This window comes from Narcine bancroftii, chromosome 11 (genome assembly GCF_036971445.1).
Source record: "Narcine bancroftii isolate sNarBan1 chromosome 11, sNarBan1.hap1, whole genome shotgun sequence".
NCBI lineage: Eukaryota > Metazoa > Chordata > Chondrichthyes > Torpediniformes > Narcinidae > Narcine > Narcine bancroftii.
The window spans coordinates 18,512,080-18,525,658 of record NC_091479.1 but is presented as its reverse complement, the minus strand read 5'-3'; the positions used below and the strand labels follow the sequence as shown (position 1 = coordinate 18,525,658).

The window sequence follows — 13,579 nt, the reverse complement described above, 5'->3', positions numbered from 1 at the left end:
TTGCAACTCTGCAGACATGCAAAATGTACAAATAACGCTGGACAACAAGGATTTTGCTTCCTGAACACTTTTGGGTGTATTTTTATGGATTTTGGGCTGCTAATCACGAATTTTCTTAACGCATACCATTTTTTTAGTTATAACCTATTTTTATGATTTTTCCCGTCATATTTCAAGCAGACAAAGCCACGAAGTGTGACATGCTGTTGAAAATTCATTTCCTGCATTCGCACTTGGACTCCTTCCCTGCTCATCTTTTTTAAAAATTTTTTTATTTTTCACACTATGAACCATACTGACCAAAATACACACAAACATTTCCCTCTTGGATGCGGAAGGGATGTTTTCGATGGTTTGAGGATAATAGGCAAACCATTTAGGACCGAGATGAGGAGGAATTTCTTGACCCAGAGGGTGGTGAATCTGTGGAATTCATTGCCACAGAGAGCAGGAGAGGCAGGTTCATTGAATATATTTAAGAGGGAATTAGATCTATTTCTTCAGTGTAAGGGAATTAGGGGTTACGGAGAGAAGGCGGGGACGGGGTACTGAACTTTTAAGATCAGCCATGATCTCATTGAATGGCGGAGCAGGCACGAAGGGCCAAGTGACCTGCTCCTATCTTCTATGTTTCTATGAATGTACACAGTGTCATTTTCTCCCCTTTTTCCTCCCTCCCTCCTTCATCCCCCCCTCCCCACTCACTCAACCAACATTCAACATATTTTCCTGGCTGATCTTGGTGCAGTCAGTGATGAACATGGTGAAAGGTTTTACCAGGACATTGCAACCATGGAAGAGCAGTATGAGGGCAACTGGAATTCTTCAATGCTGGCCAATGGGAGCAGGTGTAGGCTCATCCAGCCTGTTCCTCCATTCAATGAGATCATGGCTGATCGGATGATCGGCTCATCTCCACCTGCCTGCCTTTTTCCCCATATCCTTTAATTCTCTCACTACATAAAAATCTATCCAAACTTGTCTTAAGTTATATAATTAGTAATTATATGAATAATTGGTGTGAATTTAAATGATCTCATAAGATTCAAAAGTAAATTTAAAATAAATGTGTATTCACAGTTGCAGCGTGTGCAAATAAAATGAGAAATATGAGTGTAGGTGACAGGATGATGAGAGAAGGTGAGGTACAGAAAGGAAAGTCCATAGGCTCGGAGAGAAAGGGGAGGACCCCTGAGATGTAAAACCAGTGGGGGATGAGTGCGGGTCAAACCAGTGGGCACTTGGGAAGTCAGCAGTAGGGGGTGGCTGCATTGAGCAGGGCTGAGGTGTGTGGAGCTTGTGGACTACCTGATCCTCTGTGTCTAGGATCCGAATCAGCTGATTCGAGCCAGCGCCCTCCGCGTGCTGTCCAGCATCCGCGTCCCCATTATCGTCCCCATCATGATGCTCGCTATCAAGGAAGCGGCTTCGGACATGTCTCCCTACGTCAGGAAAACGGCTGCCCACGCCATCCCCAAGCTGTACAGGTAAGACTCATCCCGTCGTCCTTCTTTGCCAGAGAGATTGAATTTAAGAGCAGGGAGATGTCGCAACAGCAAACTCTCATCATCCTCAACTCTACAAGGGAGTGGTGAGGGCTGCACTCGCAGTCCCATGTGCCTGGAGAAAAGGACACAGTAAAAACCCCTGTTATCATCCAGCACCTCTGGGGTAGATGCTGGATGAGTTAATTTTCCAGTTGTTTGAGGTTGCGTGTGGTGCGATTGGCCAACTGATTGTCAATGTTCACATTGTTTTACTTATTTATTTTCCACGTTTTTTTTTGATGATGGCTTGAATTTGGTATAATGGGTTTTTTTTTACTGTATATGGGCTTTGGAGGTGGTGCAGAAGAGGTTCAACAGGTTAATTCTGGAAAGGAGAGGAGGTGAACCTATGAGGAGAGAATGAGTTGCCTGGGGCTATTCTCATTGGAGTTGAGAATGGAATGATAAGATAGAAGCAGGGAGATCGTTTCCACAAGCAGGTAAGACAAAAACTAGGGGGCATAGCCCGAAGATGGGAGGGAGTAGATTTCAGCGGTGGAGGAACTGCCCAATAAAATAGTACAGGCAGCCTAAACTGATGTACTTAAGACAAATACAGATTTTTGAATAATGAGGGAATAGAGGATTACGAGGACAGGCAGGGAGATGGAGTCGAGTCCACAGCCAGATTACCGTGATCTCATTGAGCGGTGGAGCAGGCTTTAATGGGCCAGATGGCGACTCCGGTTCCTATTTTTTGTGAACTTGTATTCAATACTGCTCATCCTAACCGCCCGAGACCCTCATATTGTAGAAATGAATACTTGTCCTGCACTTTCTGTATGTGTGTTACGTCGGGTTGTGTGTCTGTGTGTTTTGCACAGAGGACTGGAGACACTGTTCTGTCAGGTTGCACTTGTGCAATCAGAAGACAGTAAACTTGCCATTCCAACTCCTCCCAAAAATGGGATCTTCCTTCTTTTAAAAAAAAAGTCATTACTGTAAAAACCTAATTTCTTGATATGTTTTACGCATTCAGGTTATCAAAGCAGGGAGATACTTTTTTTTTCTCACACCATAAGTCACGTTAGCCATGATATACACTTTTTCTTTTTCACACATATACAGTGGCTTTTAAAGCAGGGAGATACTTGAGGTGGAAAACTTCAAGTACTTAACAGGGACATAACATTCTAGAATTGGATTAGCACCTTTTGCAGCCTCAAAATTTCTCAAATGTAATTCACACCAACTAAGTGTCTCTTGCGTGTTTCTTGCTTTGTTTCAAGATTCAATTTATTTTCGGTAATAAAAACATTATCATAGAACGTGAAATTGCTTTTGTCTGTTGTAAGAAATTGCCTAAATTGCAGTCAGAGAAAGAGAAGCAAAAGAGAGGTTCCACCCAGAGTCGGGTGTTGCAGATGCAGTAGCCAATCAACACACAGCAAGCTCCCATAAATAGTAGATGATGAAGAGGTATTGGCTCACAGAAATGTCGTCATTTACCTCCATGATGCGCAGAATTTTTAATAGAAATTTTAATTTTCTTCGGTGATGGTGGTTAATAAATATTTGCGAATTTCAGAGACATCCCTACTTCTTCCATTTAATTGACGGTCAGTTAGTCTGTGAGTATGAACAAAAGAGGAGCTAGATTAGGCCACCAGGTCCCTCAAGTCTGCTTCCTATTCATTGTGATCCGGGCTGATCTATGCTGCCCTTTTCAGTGCCAGGTCCTCATAACACTTTATTCCTCGACCTTCCCAGTACTTGTCCATCTTTACCTTCTGTATCTGTAATAGGCACAATTCAAATGCTATCTGCAAGTTTGCAATGGCATCACAGTTGTCAGCAGAATCACAGACGGCAATGAGGAAATGTACAGGAGGGAGATAGATCGGCAACTTGAGTGGTGTCCAACAACAACCTTCCACTCAACATTAGAAAAATCAAGGAGATAATTGTGGACTTCTGAAGGAAATCTGGAGAACAGGAACCAGTCATCATCGAGGGGTCTGCAGAAGAGAGGGTCAAGAACCCTAATTCCTGCGTGTCAACATCTCTGAGGATCTGTCCTGGAGCCTCCATGTTGATGTAATCACGAAGACAGCTCACCAGCGGCTATACTTTGTGAGGAGGTTTGGTGTCGTCACCAAAGAGTCTACAGGTGAGCATTCTATCTGGTTGCATCACTGTCTAGTATGAAGAAGTAGGGATGTCTCTGAAATTCGCAATGCTCAGGACAGGGAAAAACTCCAGAGGGTTGTTAACTCGGCCTGCAACATCACGGGCACCATTCTTCACTCTGTCGATGACATCTACAAGAAGCAGTGTCTTAAGAAAGCAGCCTCTATCCTCAAGGACCCCTACAACCCAGGCCTTGGGGTCCAAGGTTGTACAGCTTCCAAATATAGGGTGATGCAGTGGCACAAGATGTTCTCAATACATCCTCTGTAGGATGTAATGAGGATGGAGAGTGGGAGATGAACTTTCCTCAGCCTTCGCAGGAAATAGAGGCGCTGCTGGGCTTTCTTGGCTATGGAGCTGGTGTTAAAGGCACCAGGTGAGGTTCATGCCAGGTGCAGACCAAGGACCTTCATGCTCTTGACAACCTCAACAGAAGATGGCCGTTAATGGTCAGGGGATTGTGAGCTCCCTGGGTCTTCTCAAGTCGACAACCATCTCTTTTGTTTTTGTTTTGACATTCAGATACAGGTTGTTTGCTCTGCACCAGCTCGTTAATGTCTGCACTTCATCTCTGTACGCTACCCCCTCCACTGTTGTGTCGTCAGTGAAATAGCAGTTGACTAAGCATGCAGCCTTGGTTGGGGGGGTGGGCTGTTTCTGATCCGGACTGCTTAAGGTCTCCCCGTCAGGAAGCCGAGAATCAAGTTGCAAAGGGAGGTGTTTAGTCCCAGCAGGCCCAACTTCCTTATCAGACACACTGGGGTATGATCATGTTGAATGTCGAACTGAGGTCAATAATCAGCATTTGAACAGGTGAGTCTTTATTTTCCAGTTGGGTGAGGGTTAGATGAAGGGTAGTGGTGATAGCATCGTCCCTGGAGTGGTTGGGTCTATATACAAACTTCAGAGGGTCCCAGCAGAGAGGGGCAGCTTGATGTGCTCATGTCGAGCCTCTTGAAGCACTTCATGACAATGGATGTGAGAGCGACAGGGCAATAATCGTCGAGGACATTGAAGACTTCTTTGGCACAGGGACATTGGTGGCGACTATGAAGCCCGTAGGGACCACAGCGCTACTCAGGAAGAGGTTAAAGATGTCGGTGAGAACATCTGCGTGCTGAGCTGTGTATCCTCCGAGCACTCTGCTGGGTATGTTATCCAGTCCAGCAGCTTTCCTTGGGTTGACTTTGCCTAGTTATCTCTTCACATTGGCCACTGTAAGACGCAGCACCTGATCGTTTGGAGGAAGGGTCTCCCTCCATTTTTCACCTCAAACTACTTGTAGAAGTTGTTTGGTTCACCTGGGAGGGAGGCATCACCAGCACATGGAGATGGAGTCGTCTTGTGGTTAGTAATTTATTGGATCTCCTTCCATATGTGTCGCATGTCCTTGCTATCCAGGAAGTGATTGTGAATGCGCTGGGCCTACACATGCTTAGCCTCCCTGATAGCCTTAGACAGATTGGCTCTTGCCATCGCTAGGGCTGCCTTGTCGCCTGCTCTGAAGACCACGTCTCGATTCCTGAACAACACAAGCACTGCCACAGCCATTCAAGTGCTTTAACTTGTTATGTGACAAGTACTTTCTCTTGCCCTGTACTTTGCATTTCATTTGTGCACCACTTTGGGGAGATGAGCTTTCTGTATGACTGCCCTTGCTGTGGGTTACGTGACTAGGAGTGCTCACTGCTGCATGGTTCCCCTGGAGCACAGCGACCCATCAGGGCTGCAGAGACACGCTTCCATCATCCAGGCAGAAAAGATGGGAGCACTGCACTGTGGAGCTTGCCATCCTTTGCTAAGATGGCCATCTCTCTATGATGTCAGGTGCTGGTATGTGGCAGCATCCACTGTGCGGTGAACCCATCAACAACCACATCAACATCATCTCGCACGAGGAATGAAATGAGAGAAACTGCTACTGATATCCTGGTTTGATGCTGACCTCTAGCAATGTCTATGTGGAGTTTACATGTTCTCCCTGTGATCAGGTAGATTCTTCCCCCCCCCACCCCCCGGATGTTCTAGTTTCCTTCCACATTCCCAAGGCATGTGGGTTGATAGGTTCATTGGTAAGTGACCGACGTGGGAGCTGTTGGGATGTACCAGAGAGAACAAGGGGGATGGGACTGAAGGGATTGGCCCTCAGCTGACATGGACTCAATGGGCCAAATGGCCTCTTTCTTTCTTTCAACAATAACTTTTATTAACAAACATTTGGCATCTCAGAATTAAATTTCCCTTTAAAGTGGGTTATTCCTCTCCCTTCTGGAGTGGGCCATGTCACAGATAGAAGTGTTTCACTGCCACTTTGAATTATGGGAGCTTCAGTTCTCCATGACTGTTCTCCAGACTTCCAAAGTATCCAGGAACTGCCTTTTCTCTCCACGTTGGGTTCTACTGCATTCTAGTCAGCCTGGGAGGACTGGGCATTTGTGTAGGTTTGGAGAACCTCCGGGCTCTCGCTAGCCTGGCCTCAATCACCTTAGACTAAGGCTTAGTTACACTCTCCAGCCCCAATAGGGATAGGTGGGATGTCAGACAGTGATCACCTCATTAAGATGGAAAGAAAGCACATAAACTTCACGAGGATGTTACCAGGAATGAAGCTTTTGAGTTATAAGGAGAGACTGAATAGCCAGGGACTTTTATCACTCATGTAAGAGGTTGTGGGGTGACCTTATAGAAGTATATGAAGGACATATATAAGGTGAATGTATACCTTAAATGGACGGGAGGGGGGAGGTAGGGAGGGTGGGATGGGAGGAGGGAGAAAATGGCACTGTATATGTGTGAAAAGGAAAAAGTGTGTACCATGGTTAATGTGATTTATGGTGTGGGAAAAAAAAAGTTTGGTTGTTCCAAATGTTATTCTGCAAAGGGATTACCACCAAACAGGATAGAGCCTCATGGACATCTATACTTCCAATGGTCCTCTGAGGAGGAGTCACGTGATGGAGTAGTGGCCGGACGGTGAACTCCAGCCCTCTCCAGAAAAGTCAGAAAAAACAAAGCAAAACACACTCTTTTCCAAGGGTAGGGGAGTCTAAAACTAGAGAGCATAGTTGTAAGGCAAGAGGGGAAGGATTTAAAAAGGACCAGAGGGGGAACCACACAGAGGGTGGTGGTATGGGGAGCGAACACTCATGTTTAAAAGACATTTTGGACAGGTCAACGACTAGGAAAGATTTTGAGGGACATGGGCCAAAAGCAAGCAAATGGAACTATCTTTAAATTTCTAGTTCGTACTGCCCAATTACACCCATGTGACCGATTAACCCTTTATCTTCCGTACATCTTTTGGAAGGTGGGAAGAAACCACCTGGGGGAAACCCATGCAGACATGGGGAGATCATACAAACTCTTTAAAGATAGTGGCAGATTTGAACCTGGCTCACTTGCACAGTGTAATAGTGTTGCGCTAACTGCTCCGCTCACCGCGCCGCCCTAACTTGGTGAGCGTGGAAGAGTTGCACCAAAGGGCCTGTTTGATGACCTCGCTGTGGTTCAGGACTGGTTGGCGTGTTCTACAGAGGTATTTGTCAGTGGACCTTCCCTACCGCAGGTATTGGTGAATAGTGGGCAGAGTTGGTGCTGGAAAAAGTGTGTACCATGGTTCATCCTTTGTCGCTCCAAAGAGAAAATCCCCAGCTCTCTCAACCTTACTTTATTAACGTGCTACATTCTAGGCAACATTCCTGGTAAATCTCCTCTGCACCCTCTCTAAATCTTCCACGTCCTTCTTGCAATATGATGAATGCATTACTCCAATTCACTCTAACCAGAGTTTTGTAGAAGTGCTACATGACCTCGTGGTTCTTGAGAGGGCTATTCATCAATAATGATGCCTTACTTCTGACGTAACCCCTAAACTTCCCCCCACCCACCTTCTTTAGGGTTAATCTACACTATTGAATAGCCTGCATCCATCTCCTTCCCCAAGAGGCTTCCCAAAGCATTCCCGGTCAAGCTTCTTACAAAGACTTAACTCTTCTATTGGTTGGATGGAGGGAGTTTCCTGGGAACTGACATTTTGTTCCGTCTCTTGTTTCAGCCTAGACCAAGATCAGAAGGACCAGTTGATCGAGGTGATTGAGAAGCTGCTGGCTGACAAAACAACGGTGAGGAAAGGGGCTGGGAGCTGCTTCACTTCAATGTTTGGTTGATCCATTGAATGACAACATTGTCTGACTGGTTTAATGTATCCTAGAATGTATACCTTAAATGGACGGGAGGGGGGAGGTAGGGAGGGTGGGATGGGAGGAGGGAGAAAATGGCACTGTATATGTGTGAAAAGGAAAAAGTGTGTACCATGGTTAATGTGATTTATGGTGTGGGAAAAAAAAAGTTTGGTTGTTCCAAATGTTATTCTGCAAAGGGATTACCACCAAACAGGATAGAGCCTCATGGACATCTATACTTCCAATGTTATAAAACTCCTTCCTGTGTCATCCACTGCTGCCACATCTGGAGTTGTCCAGTCACCACATCCACATCTGGAGCCACCTTTTGTGTACTGCACTATTTTCACATCTGGAGACTCCTTTAACATTCACAGTTCCTACATCTGGTGATACCAATATTTAAAGCAGAGGTTGATAGGTTCTTGATTGGTAAGGGTGTCAAAGATTATGGGGAGAAGGCAGGATGATGGGGTTGAAAAAAAAAAATATGGCCATGACTTGAATGGCAGAGCAACTTCGATAGGCCAAATGGCCATATCATTTTCGTGTGTCTGATGGTCTCACTCTCCTACACACTGGGTGTCATTTGCATTGGCCAGTTACCCTGCCCACCTGTACATCTTTGGGACTGGACACACACACACACACACACACACACACACACACACACACACAGAGCGCCCGAGGTCAGGATCGAACCTGGGTCCCCGGAGCCATGAGACAGCTGCTCTCCCAACTGCGCCACTTGCGTCAGAAGAACTGCTGAGGGAGAAAGAAATGAATTAGGTTAATTGAACAGACACCAGGCATGGGCTGGTTACTAACCTTTTTCCTATAGATAAAATAAATAGAAATTGCAGAATCTTAGATTTCCTGGGTTTGTGTGTCTCAGCTACAGCGTGGATTCAGATCGTCAACTTTGAGCCTCATCAGCAAGCTGCTCTGTTTGAACTGGGTTCGGGTTATACAGGCCAGCAACTAAAATTGCTGTTTATTGGCCCACTTGCAGCTGGTGGCTGGGAGTGTGGTAATGGCTTTCGAAGAGGTGTGTCCCGAGCGCATCGACCTGATCCACAAGAATTACCGGAAGCTGTGCAACCTACTGATCGACGTGGAGGAGTGGGGTCAAGTGGTCATCATCAACATGCTGACCCGATACGCTCGGACCCAGTTTCTCAACCCAAACCACAATGTGAGTGCTCTGCAGCTGCCCTCCCCTCTGCCTCGGGGGACACCCGCCTCGGTGCTTCACTGTTCATCTGATACAGTGGCAACGTGAAAGTCTCGCCTTGCTGCTCATGCCAGGCCTTGTTCACCATCATACACACGATTAGTGCTTTGATCTTTGAACTTTCATCCCTCTGCACCCTCTTCCTCTCTCTCTCTGTAACTGCCTCCACCAACCAGTGGCTTCTCTGCTCCTCGTGGTATCTCTGGATTTAATTGCACTGGCTCCTTTTCCCTTTCACTGGGACCGACCCCAATCCTAAATTCTCTACCCCTCTTCCCCTCATTAGAATGTAAAATAAAATCTTAGATTCCCCCTGTGGTTCCATGTGACATTGGAAAAATCTCAAAGGTGCTCTGTAAATGCAATGTTTACAAAGTCGTAGTTTTACAGAACTGAACCAGGCCTTTTGGCCCAAAGTCCATGTCAACCAAGTTAGTCTCATCTCCGTACAGCAAATGTCCCTCTAAAACTTTCCTGTCGTACCTGTCTAAATATCTTGTAAAAATTTAGGACTCAAGTGTTGAATTAAAATGGTTGGCCACCGGAAGGTCTAATAGCCAACCATTCTAATTCCACACACCATTCCCGCACAAACATGTCTATCCATGGCCTCATGCAATGCTAAATCAAGACTACCCACAAAGTGGAGGAAAAACCAGGTGGCATTGACATTGACTTCTCCAATTTCTATTAAACCCTACCCTGAGTCTCTCTCTCCCTATCCCTCTGCCTCCTTACCTCCAATTCCTCATCTCCTTCCTTCCCTCTCCATTCAGAGAGTTGCCCCCGCCTCATCACTTCTCAGCTCTTCTACCCTCACACCTACAGTATATCCACCTATGACCTCTTACCTGTTAGTCCGTGTTCTATAATCATGGCAGCCACAAACTTTCCTGTTTTAACTGTTGAATGGTTTGTTCATTCTTCATCAGTGATCTTGCATCACCTCTACAACCTGCAACTTCACCTCACATTGCCTAAACTTAATGTTCTGTATTAGCTCAGCATTTTCCATCCATTAACCTATACAGGCCCTTTGGCCCACAATGTTCTGCTGACTTATGTAAACCTACCCAACAACAGTCTAATCCTTCTCTACCTCACACCTATACCCCTCTATTATTTCAACATCCATGTGCTGTCTAAAATCTTTTGACTCAATTTTACTAGCCTCCATCACCCCCACCCCCCTCCCCAGGAATGAATTCTGGGCACCCACTATTCTCTGAGTTTTTTAAAAAAACTTCTGACGTAACCCCTAAACTTCCCTCCACCCACCTTAAACAAATGTCATCTGGTATTCCCTATTCTTGCCCTGAGAAAAAGTTGATGGCTGTCTAACCTCTCTGCTCCTCATTAATCTATTAAATTCACCTTTCATCCTTTGTCGCTCCAAAGAGAAAATCCCCAGCTCTCTCAACCTTATTTTATTAACGTGCTACATTCTAGGCAACATTCCTGGTAAATCTCCTCTGCACCCTCTCTAAATCTTCCACGTCCTTCCTGCAATACGATGAATGCATTACTCCAATTCACTCTAACCAGAGTTTTGTAGAAGTGCTACATGACCTCGTGGTTCTTGAGAGGGCTATTCATCAATAATGATGCCTTGTTTGCTCTGGACAGGAGACCTTGCTGGAAGAAAATGCAGACAAAGCTTTTTATGGCTCTGATGAGGAAGATTCAAAACAGGAGGAGGTGGATCCAGATGTGCTTCCCAAACCGAAACCCTATGTGATGGACCCCGACCATCGCTTGCTCCTTCGGAACACCAAACCCCTTCTCCAGAGTCGGAATGCTGCGGTAAATCTAAATCCTGACTGTTTCAGCTCCTGGGGGAATGGAGTCACTGTGAAATCAGTACCAGTTCCTCCTGTGGCAACCTTAACTGTTCTAAATTTAGAATGATAGCATGGTAAAAGGCCCTTCCGACCCATGACTCTGCGCCGCCCAATTCACCTACAAACCCCCCACCACCACCACGTATGTTTTTTGGAAAGGTGGGAGGAAACTGGAGCACTCAGAGGAAACCCACACAGACACGGGGAAAGCATACAAACAGTGCTGGATTTGAACCCGGGTAGCTGGTACTGTAAGTGTGGCGCTAACTGCTACACTAACCATGCCACCCACTACACTAATCTGTTTGACTGACTGAATGATTCATATTGCTGGAACCCTGAGTATTACTCAGTCCTACTTCACAAGGTCTGAGAATTTCTTCAAATCTTCTTCCCCAAATTTTCCATTCTTCCACTTCCATAACTCCCTTCCTGTTAAACATGTTTTAATTGATGTGTTTAGTCAAATTAATGTTTTCTTTTCTTTGCAACATTTCATGTTTCTCATAAATGGAATCACAGGCCTGCTTTATCCCAGTTCATCGTGCACCAAGCAATCCAACAGTGTCCCATTCTGTCCCACTCTTAACCATCCTATATTTTCCTGTTCTATCTCAACCTATTTTGCTCCTTTTGAACTGTCCTGCTTTATCCAATCCTCACTTATCCCATCCAAACTGTATCCCATCTGATCCTCACCCCCTCCCACACCTGTCCGATCCTCACTCCATGGTCCGGGGAGCTGGGAACAGGCATCCGGGGTCCAGGAGCGGACATGAGGAGACTAGGAGTTAACTCCGTGTCTCCACTGCAGCATCCTCAGCTGTGACCAGTCTGGCCAGTCCCTCTTGCTGCTCTCCCCTCCCCACTGATTGGCTGCTTCTTCTGCAGGTGGTAATGGCCGTAGCCCAGCTCTACTTCCACCTGGCTCCCAAGGCAGAGGTTGGCGTCATAGCCAAGGCCCTGGTCCGCTTGCTCCGCAGTCACAGGTAGGGGGGGAAGGTGAGCATGGGGACATCTAAACGCACAACCTCCTGGCAGGTGAGCAAAGGGACATCCTCCTATCAGCCTGTGATGTCACTGGCTCCACTCCCTCTGGAATTCTACCTTCACTCACCTGGATTACAGGCTGGGAATATGGTTATAATAGACAACCAGAACCCCCTGTAGTGTCCAAATGACTGCCCTCTCATTGTATAGCCAGACTGCACCATCTGTGACTTGTACAGTCAGATTTCCTTATCAAGATTCAGAATTCTTTTATTGTCATGTAATAGTACAAAACATGTAACATTACATGAAGTTGCCTTCTGCCTGCCATAAGGGCGACAAAGACTCACCATTAATGTCACACAGTGCCCCTGAGAGAAAGAGAAGCAAAAGGGAGTCCCTTCAGAGACAGTGTTCATGGATTCGCTTCCAGCGCTCCCACAGCCTCTGTAACTCCTGTTTGATCTGTTGGCAACCCGAGTTCTAGCTCTAAACCTCTGATTTGATCAGGAAGCCTTCAGCACCCAAGGCCTTCAGAGGAGTCCCATCTTTGCCTCATAGAGCAATCTGAGGAAATCTTCTGCTCTCCAGAGGGGCTGGCCAGATCCTGCTGGGCACTTGCTCCCTCTTCGTCCAGGGCAGCCGATGGACACCAGCATCTCATGCCTTCCCTGAGTTGTCGGTGTATCCATGCGCTATACAGTCAGACTGTCCCATATTTGTGTAGTACAACCAGACTGACCCATTCTGGGATCTACAGTCAGACTTTGAGTGTCCAGTCAGGCTGACTTGCAACATTCTGGTAAATCTCTGCACCCTCTCCAAAGCATCTAGATCCTTCCTATCATGAGGGGACTAGAACAGAAGACAGTACTCCAAGATTGCTTCCCAGAGAGCTGGCACAAACCCTATGGGTCAAATTACCACCTCCATGTATGTTAACCTATTCATTTTTTTTTAATTTAGAGTTACAGCACGGTAACAGGCCCTTCCAGCCCAAGAGCCCCCACTGTTCAGTTGCACCCATGTGACCAATTAGTTGAGTAACCCCATTCGTCTTTGGAATATGGGATGAAACTGGAGTAGCTGAAGGAAACCCACGAAGACATGGGGAGAACGTACAGACACCTTACAGACAGTGCTGGATTTGAACCTGGGTCACTGGCACTGTAATTGTGCCATGCCACCCTTTAGACTTACACACTTGCTTTCCAGGACTTGGATGTTTTGTGAATTAAAAAAAAAATCTTCCTCCTCTCTGTACCTGGAGCAATCCTATTAGGAAAGTTTCCACTCTAGCAGAAATACTGTAGATGCTTGCATTTGTAAAGCGCCTTCATGTCCCAAAGCACAATACCAGCAGCAGGGATTTTCTTATGGAGTGTACCGTCAGCAGCTAGTTTTGAGTACAGAAAGCTCCCGCTCTCATGGTGGTGTGAGAGTGACCAGTCAATCAGTTTGTCTGATGTGGGCATAGCAATGTCCCAGGAGGACTCCAGAATTGTGTGGTGAGGATCACTGGAGTGGGCAGACAGTGTTTCAGGCTGAAACCTCAGTCAGAGACTAAGCAACTACTCGTGCGTTGCAAGTGTCCTGCTGACTGGGATCAGAGGGAGTTTCAGGTGTTCTCTGTATCGGTTGTGATGAATTACTGCT

General features: G+C 46.2%; 1 protein-coding gene across 8 annotated transcripts in view; it reads left to right on the top strand.

Moving 5' to 3' along the window:
- LOC138745583 (AP-3 complex subunit beta-2) overlaps positions 1 to 13,579 on the top strand; it is a 141,683-nt gene that overhangs the window by 60,801 nt on the left and 67,303 nt on the right. For 7 of the 8 annotated variants that reach the window (XM_069902785.1, XM_069902782.1, XM_069902784.1 and 4 more), the window contains exons 5-9: positions 1,327 to 1,487; positions 7,732 to 7,798; positions 8,871 to 9,053; positions 10,719 to 10,895; positions 11,825 to 11,922. In XM_069902785.1, coding sequence (XP_069758886.1) covers positions 1,327 to 1,487; positions 7,732 to 7,798; positions 8,871 to 9,053; positions 10,719 to 10,895; positions 11,825 to 11,922 — 686 coding nt within the window. The remainder of the gene's footprint in view (positions 1 to 1,326; positions 1,488 to 7,731; positions 7,799 to 8,870; positions 9,054 to 10,718; positions 10,896 to 11,824; positions 11,923 to 13,579) is intronic. The other variant, XM_069902783.1, reaches the window with a different exon arrangement.